Source organism: Kryptolebias marmoratus, linkage group LG11, assembly GCF_001649575.2.
Source record: "Kryptolebias marmoratus isolate JLee-2015 linkage group LG11, ASM164957v2, whole genome shotgun sequence".
In the NCBI taxonomy this organism is placed as follows: domain Eukaryota; kingdom Metazoa; phylum Chordata; class Actinopteri; order Cyprinodontiformes; family Rivulidae; genus Kryptolebias; species Kryptolebias marmoratus.
Genome location: NC_051440.1, coordinates 10407177 through 10417434, shown reverse-complemented (window position 1 = coordinate 10417434; position 10258 = coordinate 10407177). Strand labels below are relative to the sequence as shown.

The window sequence follows — 10258 nt, the reverse complement described above, 5'->3', positions numbered from 1 at the left end:
AGATGTGCGAAAGCCACAAGAGTAATCAGACACACACAAGCTGGGAGGGGGAAACAGAAAAAAAGGCAGCAGCCATAGAAGGATGATCATTCTCAGAGGTTTTAGCTTTGATTATAGCTGGTTGAGCTTCAGAGACACGATCTTGTCTAGAAAGGTGAGTCTGTCCAGCTGCAGAAACATCTGTCTTCCTCTGAAGGGCTCGTCTGTTCAGAAGCTGCTTTCTCCACGTTTGTAATAAATTTTGCTGCTGTTTCCTCTTTTATTTTGTCTAAAAAGCAAGTGTGACTGAGAAAAGGTAGTTCCCTCAACAGATATTTACCTGCATGGTCACAGATCCTTTTGTTGCTTCTTTCTGTAGCTTTCCATTATCGTTTCAGGCTAAAAAATAAAGAAAACCGCCTCGGCTGGTGGATGAATCGACTCTCGCAGAGCACAGAAAACAGGAGGCGAAACGTGCTTCGAATAATGATTTACAGCTTTTATTTCTCCAGTCGAGTTTGGATGTTTCAAGCGTTAAAATTAAACACAGCGCGACTCAAGTGTTCGTGTCCGAATCTTTTCACAGTTCTGAGCTGGAGAAATGTTGCGACATCGGGTTTCAGCCCTTGTCAACGAGCAAAGGGAAGTGACTAAAAGGGTCAAAGTACAAACGAGAAGTTAACGTGGCACAACACAAAAGCCTTACGGTCCGAAGAGCTAGAAGTACAAGCCAAAATGTTTTATTTCTTTTGTTTTTTTTTGTCTCCCTGAACTCGGATTTCCACTGAACGCACTGAGTTCGTTTCAGAAGAAATGCTCTCATCTCGCTGCGTTTGAGGAATATGTTTTGGTCGTTATCTCTCATCGGGCCGTTTACTTTTTTAGACTCGGCAGCTTCCTGTGAACAGCTCGGTTTCCTGACTCCTTATCTCGGCGCAAATGACATCTTCGCACACGGACGGTTTGAACGCACCGACCACAGAACGGGACCGATGAGCTACAAGCGCTACAAAAACAAACACTTCAGTAAAGAGAAGTCAAAATGCCACACATCTGCACACGCAGTCTAGCGGGGACTTTTGTAAACCAGTTTTAATTTTGTAAGGAATGAATTTGATGTTCGGACGGAGATGATCGGGAGGGGGGTGGTTTGTCAGTGCAGCTAAAAACATGATAATAAAAAATAAAAAACGGAGTAACAAACATGATCACAGGACGCACGGCGGGGAGCCCTGATTGCGCCTTCTACACCCCAGTTTCCTTCCTCCTTTGCGGTCCCGGTAACTTCTGGCCCAGTCTGGTTTTGGACAGCGTTTGAGGCCTGAGTTTGGGGCCGGAGACAGGCGGGCAGTTCTCGTCTGTCTCTTCTTCGCAGGTCTTCGCCGACGCCGATGTTGAGGAGGAGGAGCGGCGTTTTGTCCGGACGGACTCCCCCTGGCGTTGGGCCATTGCCGAGCGCAGGCAGTTGAGCCACTGCTGCTTGTGGTAGACGTCGCTGACGTGCAGGGTGTGGGACTGGCCGTGGGTTGGGTCCGTGGAGCTCACGCGGAAAACGTTCTTAGCTGAACGGACGCAGAAGACATGAAGCTATTAGTTTGGCTGCATAATGCTGCAAATAAACCAAAAAAAATGATGATTTTAAACCTCATACTACCTACAAACTGTGCTTTTTGTTTTTAGACTACTTCAGCACTTTGGTTCGTGTTCAGGAAACACAGATGAGGCGAAACTTTTATGAGCAATAAACTGACTGGTCGCTGCACAGCGATTAGAATTCTTAGCGAAACATTTAGAATAAAATGGGTCTCTGTATGACGGTACATTGAGGAAATAAAGACGTTAAAAGCAGCCTGAAAGCTTCGGCGTCAGGAATAAATCCATTAATTATCACTGACCGGCTTCGCTTTTGAGCGACAAAAAGTCTGACGAGGAAACAAAAGGCTTTAAGTTCGTTTTTTTTAAAAATCCGTCCCACTGGCAGCTTAGACGTGTTCAGGCACCGACAAAACAAACAGAACGAGGCAGGCTTCCTGCACGGCTTTCAGACGAAAACTCCACACTTTTTCTGATTCGAACCTTCGATGTCCTCAGCGGATCTGAACAGTTATCCAGGCTTTATTACCTCTGCACTCCAAACACGGTTAAAAAAAACAACCTCAGACTGTTTTCAGTGATAGAAAGCAGACAGTGACAACTATTTTCACACAGGGCTGAGCTTTCTTGTGCCCAACAGGGTGCCTATGGTATCCAGTGATAAGCAGCAAAAGATAACTTTTTAAACTTACTGACACAGCTGCCATTGGGCTTTTCTATCTTTTATTAAAAAAGCACTCTGTCTGAGCAATCTGTTTTTTTAAGAAAGTTTGAAAACAAACATTTTTCCTTTTTTCCCCACGCTTATCCAGACTAAAAACAAACTCCATATTTCTCAACTTTGTGTAGCCTCCGTGTCCAGGACAAAGTGATAGTGTATCAGCACTGCATTTGGGCAGCAACAAATTATTTTACGGGTATTTTAATCATTTTTCTTTCTTGCAGTTAGTCTTGAACACATCAGTGAACATCTGTAAGACGTCTCAGATTAGTTTGTTTAAAATATGTAAAGGTTTTTAATGTAGTTTAATAAAAAACTTATTAGACAAGATCTACTTTCTCGTATTTCTGAAAGCTGTAACGTTTGAAATTACACAGACATAAGCACCAGACACTTCTTTAATGTGTAAAGAGGTCATTTCACGGCGAAAACTAAGCGTAGCTGAGACAAACGGCGCAGAGGAAAAGCCCGCTCAGCTCACCTTTCTCTCCATTGGTGAACGCTCCCCTGAAGGACCCGCCCACGCGGATCTCTCCATCCTGGAGGTCCTCCAGAGCCAGGTCCCTCACCGGGATGGGCTGTCGGTACACCTGGAAGCAGCTCCTGTCGTTGCGGGTCACCGGTCGGGTCAGAACCAGCAGCTCAGAGAAGAGGAACACGTGGAGCCTCTGAAACACGGCAGCGAAACGTCGCGGAGGTTAGACCTTTCGCTGAGCGAGAACGGACATGAGGAAGGCGGAAGAGCCCGTACCCACCAAGCCACTCTTTGTGCGCAGCTCGCCGTGACACAGCAGGGTCTTGCATTTGTCCAGGAGAGGGTCCCGCTGCTTATCATCCAGAAACTCCAGTTTGTCGATGTAATACTGGCACTCAGACTCGCCTTTTCTCACGTTGATGTCAGACAAAATGTCCTGGATTATAGTGATCTGGAAAATAAACGAAACACCGACAAGTTAGAAGAGGACAGTCACACGTTTACAGTCGATTCTGTTCGAAGACGGTGCCGATGAAAGCTGACGCACAGCTCGCTCCAGGTTGGCTACATCGGCGTGGTCGGGCGGAGTGTGTCTGAGGATCTCGCGCAGCAGCAGCGGGTATTTCACCAGGCGCGACCGGGGGATGTCCAGGAAGCTCCACAGGTCCAGCTTCCTGCTGAAGGGCGACTCCAGACAACGCTGCAGGAAGTCCTGCACCCGCCTGTCCTGCTTCTTCAGGTCCAGCAGGGCCTTGGCTGCGAGCTGGTTGCTGCAGTAGTTCTTGTAAGCGTTCAGACCCGGCAGCTGAGGGGGAAACGGAACACGTGAAAAAGTCGTACCCTGTAAAAAAAAAAACAACAAAAATACGTGCTCTGACTGTGTGTGTACGCACCCAGTCTATCACTATCTGTCCGACCTGAGCTACCGTTCCATCGGGGCCAGTTCCCTCCGTCAGCTTCATGAGCAAGTCTGCAGGTTGGAAAAAAAAAAAGAGAAAGGCTCGCATGGTCAAACACGGCTTAGAACAGCTGATTTTACAGACTGTTTAAGGGGACTCACACTCGTGTAGGGGGATGTACGCGTCCAGATCACCGAATATATGAGCCAGTTCCTCCTCCGTCATGATGGAGAGCTTCAGCATTGGATCGTGGTACGCCTGAGCCGGGGGGAAAATACAGCAAAACATCAAAACATCGACAAAATGGATCTAAAGGTTGGATTTCTTCTTATAAACTTCCACCGAATATTTCCAACCTTTCGTGCGAGCTGGAGATCCTCGATGAGATCCTGCTCCCCCCTGAACAGTTCATAGATTGCCTAGAGGAGAAACGTTACAGAGAAATTACTCCTCCTGCTCCCGACACTCCTCCGGACGCTTCGCCCGACATTTAAAAGCAGCGAACTGCACCACCTCTTGTCTTTTGATCTCTTTGGCAGAGAAGGTGCTCTTCTGATGGACGTCCAGCGTCTCGGACCACAGAGTGCTGTTCCTGCGTTTGGTGGGAGTCGGACCCGAAGCCTTGCAGGCGGCTCTGCGAGTCGTCACCGGTGACTTGAGGTCGTTGCGTAAAGACATCGACTGGGAAAGCAGACGGGCGCAAACGTTACAGCAAAACACAAACCCCTTTTAGACGAAGCGTTAGCGAGAGTCACCTGGATGGTCTGGCCGAATCGCCGCACCGCTCCGTGTTTGGAGGGAGACATCAGGTTGACGAGGGACGAAACTTTGGCCAGCGGGCGCACGCGCTTGTTATTGGGTTCCTGAAGAAAAAACCCACAACAACAGCTTCATTAAACTGAATAATATTCATAAAACGATACAGAGTACTGCTTTTTTCAACAGGAGGCTATAAATGATCATCAAAGTGTCCTCCTTTAGAAGACGGTTCATTATGCAAGACTTTCAAATTATGTGAAATTTATTTTAACACTTTCTTTAATTATTTTTTCGGCATCATGTTGAGTTGAGTCTAGTTTTAGGAATTAATAACGTATAAAACAACAACTCCAAACTAAAAATATTGTTGAGCCTCTGAGCTCTCAATCCTGTATTATCCAGACAGGAAATGTGAGGAAAAGGCCTCGCCCTCATTAATATCCCTCGCTCTCTGTATTGACTCTTTGGATGCGACCAGGAATTAAAAACTCAAAAAAAAAAAAAAAAAAAAGTTTGATTCCTGACTAGAATAAGTTGATGCTCTGAGGACTGTGTTTGGTGCCAAAAAAAGCAGGTCTGGTTGAAATAAATCCAAAATAGCAAAATGTAAAGTGGTAAATGAAGAATTTTTAGATGTATTCTGGGATCAAGACTGGACAGGAGCGGCGTTTCAAAACATAAAATCCTCCTTTTAGTGCTGCTGTTATGTTTAAACATGTTGTTCCTGCATTTCTGTATGAGGTTCACTCTTTGTTGCCATCTTCAGCCTTCTGATTGGACAAGCCTTTTCTCCACACAGGCAGGTTTCTGTCTGAACCAACAGCTGGAAAACTTGCTCATCATGAAATTTACATTTAATCCCCTGATTTAATGGTTTAAAATAAATAGCTTAGCTTTGAAACATTTCTTTTTGTTAACCAGCCGCATGTGTTCAGATCCTCACAGCGGTTCAGTAACCACCCACGCTTTCAATAAACAGGAAAACTAGACAGGGTATTTAATAATTATTGAACATAATTATTACTAACACGCACCAAAACACAATTACTTTACCCATGTTCAGAGTCTGATCTACTTATAAGGAGCACACTGAGCTGCCTGTAAGACATTAGGACAAACGTGGAACTGTAATAATACTGATGAATACTGCAACGACGGCATCAGTTGAGATAAACCCACATTTTCTTACATCCTCTCATTTTTCCCCAACCAGCCATCACCCTTTTAAACTCTCTCTGTTTTCACATCTTACGTCATGTAACACCAAACTTTTTGTGCTGTACCGTATTGTTCTTTACTACCTGAGAGACACATCCAGGCAGAGATAAATTCCTTGTGCGTTCTTTACACACTTGGCCAAAAAAATATGATTCTGATTTTCTAAAGTGCTGCTTTGGCCTTTGAGTTTTAAGTGTTATGAAACCAAATGTGGACACTTAGGATTGCGGGGATTACATCCTTCAAGGAGGTTATGTTATTGGTAACGTCTGTCTGTTTGTCTGTGGACAAGATTACTTAAAATGCTATGAACGGATTGTCATGTAAGGAAATGTCAAACGTGGTACGAGGAAGACGTGATTAGATTTTGGTGGTGATCCGGTCAAAGGTCACGAATCAGCTCGTGCTCTAACTCTGCAGCTGTAAAACAGGAATGTCAAACTGCACAGCTGGACATCTCGGGGTCAAGGGTGATCACTGTCATGGGGTCAAAGGTCAAGGTCACAGGTAACTCCTTTGTTAAAAACTTGTCTCTGCTCCTACATGTGACCCTTTTGTTCCCTCCACCAATGAGGTTCTGGTTTTCTGTTAGCAAAGATCAGGTAAAAACTAAAGAACAGATTTCAATGAAATCTTCAGGAAATGTTGGGGTTGAAACAAAAAAAAACAACAAATGGATTAAATTTTGGTGCTGATGCAGATTATGATCCGGATGACACCATTTTTTTTGTAATCACGCTGTGGCCTCGGAGGAGGTTTGTGCTTTCTGAGCTCTTCTCTGGTTTTGGTCTGAAATTTAGAGCAATACTTTGCAATATTGATATTGCAATGACAATAAATTTTCCATACATTGTTCATGCCTAAAGCACATCTAAATTAAACACCCTTTCATGAATAAAACCCTAGGTTTAGTTAAATCTCTAAGAGAGCTGCTGCCAGCTGTCTGTGTAAAAAAAATAAATAAATAAACTCTCAATTTCTTTATTTTAGCTTCAAAAAATGCAGCAGACTTTCATTAAAGTTCATCTTTCGCATTAAATGTGAACTGTTGATTTAACCATTGACATATATGTTAATGAAACAGAAATTTGTTACAGTATCTAGACTCTACAAGAAAGAGCTGAAGGACAACGTGTTTCTGTATTTTCATCCGACGGAGAGCGGTTGTGTCAATCTGTGGGGGTAACAGGATTATCTGCAGCTAAAACACACGACAGCACTCGCTGCCTTCTGAGTCATGCAGAGGGATTAAAGTTTGCCGTCAGGATTCGCTTCAAAAGGGGATCACAGGATCTGCAGCGTTCCCGGACGAGGCTGCCTTACCTTCAGGTCGAAGCTGGAGAGACTGATGGTGTCGTCCTCCTTGTCTTTGCGCTTCCTTTTCTGCAAAAGCAAAAAAACCACACAAAAACCTCAGTGACGGAGGAGACACGGAACGAAGCCGCAGCAACATGAAATCCAGATCAGATGTCCGTCGCTCGGTGAAACCAACTCACCAAAGTGAAGTCCCACGGAGTCCCTGGAGTGAGGAAGGTAAAGGAGCTGCCTCTCTGCAGGGGCGGTCTGCAGGAAAAAAAGATCAAAAACACATTGTGTAGCTTTCACAGTTATCCTATTTGAAATAATATCCTTTATAACACTTTGTTTGTTTAATCTACAGGAGTTTAAAGTAGTTTCCTCCCTGTTTTGTTTTGTTCCAGGTTTAACCGAGGGTCTCAGGGCAGCTGAAGGATAATATTTTAATCCAGGTAACGAGCTGAACTGCTCTGTGCAGAAAAAGTCAATTATATCGACAAAACAATTAAGTTAAGAAGTGTCACGACACCTAAAGAGAGCCGTGGAGGCTGGCTGCTCTTTGCAGTTAGGCTTAAGGATATTTTATAACAATAATGTTGACTATTTCTGCAGAATTTATGGTATTTCTGTGATAAGTTGTAGACAGAATTACTAAATACCTGCTAGATTATAAACGGCACGGTTCTATTTTCAGTCACTACACGCTTAGGATGCTGCAATAAAGTTGAAGAAACATCAATATCTGTCGTGTATTTACATTTTCATACATGTTTGTAACTCATATCATCGTCTGTATAGCTGTTTTTTTTTTTGTACTTTTTGCTTCGTTGTCCTGAAAAACAGAGCTGGACCCTGCATTTCCAATAAAATGTTAACTTGAAAACACAAACGCAGCATAATATGCCACACAACAACATAAAAAAAGCAGTTTTTCCAATTTATTATTCAGCTGGTTTACAGTCATGCTGATTTAGAGATGACCAAACACACGATCAGTGTAAAAAAACTAAATAAAAAGCACAATAAGATGATTTTAACTGTAATAAGGTTTGCAAATTTGCTGTTTTATTTAAACTCTAAGGAACACTAATTGATATTATCAAACAATACAAGGCAAGTCAATCTGCCTGCATTAACACAGCATATCTTATTACATTTTTATGACCTAAAAGACTTGAAGAATTCAGCTTAAGAAACTAATTTTAAAAGTATAAATTCCGATTAACTTTGTCTTCATAATTAGGTTTTCTTGCAGTAAGTAACAATGCTTATTTATCTTTAAACAGTGGTTTATTTATTTGTAGTCATTCCTCCTGAGTAGACGCTTCACATGGCACATTACCTAATTGTCTGGTTTCCGAGTGCACTTGAAGGCACCATTTGCCAGTTAAAACCAGCCCTGCCCGTCAAAGTCGACAAAAAGCTGAAGTTATCGCCTAATGACAGTTCTGTTACTGTTCTATTACATTTCACAGTACTCTGTAATAAAGAAAGTCGTGGTTTTTTCACATGTACGTACTTTTTGGAGTTATTTCTCCGCAGGCTTTGAGGAGAGGGCTCGGCAGCGCTGATGACACTGGTAGTAGACGTCGTCGAAGAAATCCTACGGAGCTTCTTCTTCGGGTTTTCCGTCGTCCTTCCGCTAAATTCTTCTTTTTCGTCCATTTCCGCGGAGTATGTCGCTTCAAAAGGCCCTTGCGCTGAGATGTAAACGTACTAAACGATTATAAGTCGAAGCCCGGCCACATTAAAACTCTCTAATTTTGCAGAAAAAAGCAGAAGATCGACGACAACAATACACAGACACAGCACGGCGGAAGTTTGAATGAGGCGGACTATTGTAAATGGACCAATCAGGAGCGAGCTGTGAGTGACGTATGAGGTGGGAGGAGCCAAACGACACCAAAGAAAACATTTAAACAGAATTCATTTGTTAACGAAAAATACAGTTTTTTCTTATTTCTGCTACTCAAATATGAAGGTTTTCAGTTTTTTTTGTCTATTTTGTAAAGTTAATTCTCTTTAAATAATTTTGGATGTAGAAATGAACGTTCAAAAGCAGTAAATTTAAAGGTACCCACTTCAAACTATGAAATTAAACACACAAAAAGGTCATCATGACCTATAGCAAATGGTTCAGTTTTCCAGATATATTGTATGCAATTATGAAATGCAGGTCCACACTCAGTGTAAACAAAGCACTTTGACAAAACCACAAGGAAGTTTGAGTCACGTGTCGGCCCTACATTAGGCTGGCTGTATTCTGTGTAATCTTAAATTTAACCTACTAATTTGACCTACTTGGGGTCTTTCTAAAGTTAAACAAGCAAATGTCATAGGTATGATATTTTGTTTTTGCAATGAGTACCTTTATAATCACGTTAGGTGTTATTTAAGCCATAATAGCTGTCAAAATATGCAAATTTTCTATGTTTCTAAGTTGATATTTTGTATCATCTGTGATAAAAAAGACAAGCAATCAAGCTAAATACGCATCATTCACTACAAAAAGTCTATTGCATAATTTGTAATAAATGAGCTAAATCAGCAGAGTCAGGTTTTGTTCCCAACAATTACGAGTTGTAAACAAATGCAGGGAATATTTGCTATTTTTCTGACGCAAGTTTTACGAAAACTCTGTTGAGTCCGACTTACATTAATCCCCAAACAGTCACTTAATGATGTAGAAATTGTCTTAGAAACATAAAAATTCAAATAAAACATTAAAAATTGCACATTTTGACAGCTGCTATAGCTTTAAAGAGTAAAGACTGCTAAAGAAATTTACACACATTTACTTTCTCAACGAACAAAACATTACATTTCTGTAATTAGTTAATTAAAAGCATTTACAGGCATTTGTTATAAGAAAATAATCCATAGCACAGTTTATGCAGTACATTACCTCTCTTACTGATTTAGAGCCTTGTATTATTTTTTTATTGTTCTCTTTTGAGCTTAAAACTTTGATCACCTGCTTGAATTTTCTCTCCTTCCGTCGCTCTTTCTGTCTGCTGAGAGGTTCAGCCCGTCGGAGTTTAGTTCAATGCTGTGTGTGTCGTTGGCAGGAAGGTTGGGGTGTTATTTCAGCTGCGATGAGAACCCTGAAGTCGGTTAGAGGAAAACACAGTCGGGTATCTTATTACACAACCCCGACTGTCAGGGTTTACAAACTAACCTACAAAACTAAAGAACGGAGTAATTTTTTTGTTTTAATGCTCTAGTTTATTAACAGTAGGAATAATTCACCATTTAGGTGAATTTTACAGAAACAGAAAAAAGGATGGAGAATTCAGAACATTTTTGTCAATGTATCAT

At 42.0% G+C, this 10258-nt stretch overlaps 1 protein-coding gene across 1 annotated transcript; it reads right to left on the bottom strand.

Annotated features, from left to right (window-relative positions):
• Positions 1–463: 463 nt before the first annotated feature.
• On the bottom strand, positions 464–8789 carry LOC108229909 (neuroepithelial cell-transforming gene 1 protein). The gene is made up of 12 exons (XM_017405629.3): positions 8460–8789; positions 7141–7207; positions 6968–7027; positions 4423–4530; positions 4181–4348; positions 4024–4086; positions 3829–3925; positions 3662–3738; positions 3316–3573; positions 3049–3219; positions 2775–2961; positions 464–1541 (listed from the first exon to the last, which is right to left on the bottom strand). The coding sequence occupies exons 1-12, from the start codon at positions 8603–8605 to the stop codon at positions 1225–1227; spliced, it is 1719 nt and encodes a 572-aa protein (XP_017261118.1). The 5' UTR covers positions 8606–8789; the 3' UTR covers positions 464–1224.
• Between the last annotated feature and the right edge of the window lie 1469 nt (positions 8790–10258).

Excerpts from the sequence above, each read along its gene's own strand:
- LOC108229909 (XM_017405629.3), bottom strand. The coding sequence starts at position 8,605 with ATGGACGAAAAAGAAGAATTTAGCGGAAGGACGACGGAAAACCCGAAG. Across the intron at positions 4,531-6,967 it reads TCTCCAGCTTCGACCTGAAG|GAACCCAATAACAAGCGCGT; the intron begins GTAAGGCAGCCT and ends TTTTTTCTTCAG. Across the intron at positions 2,962-3,048 it reads TGCGCACAAAGAGTGGCTTG|AGGCTCCACGTGTTCCTCTT; the intron begins GTGGGTACGGGC and ends GCCGTGTTTCAG.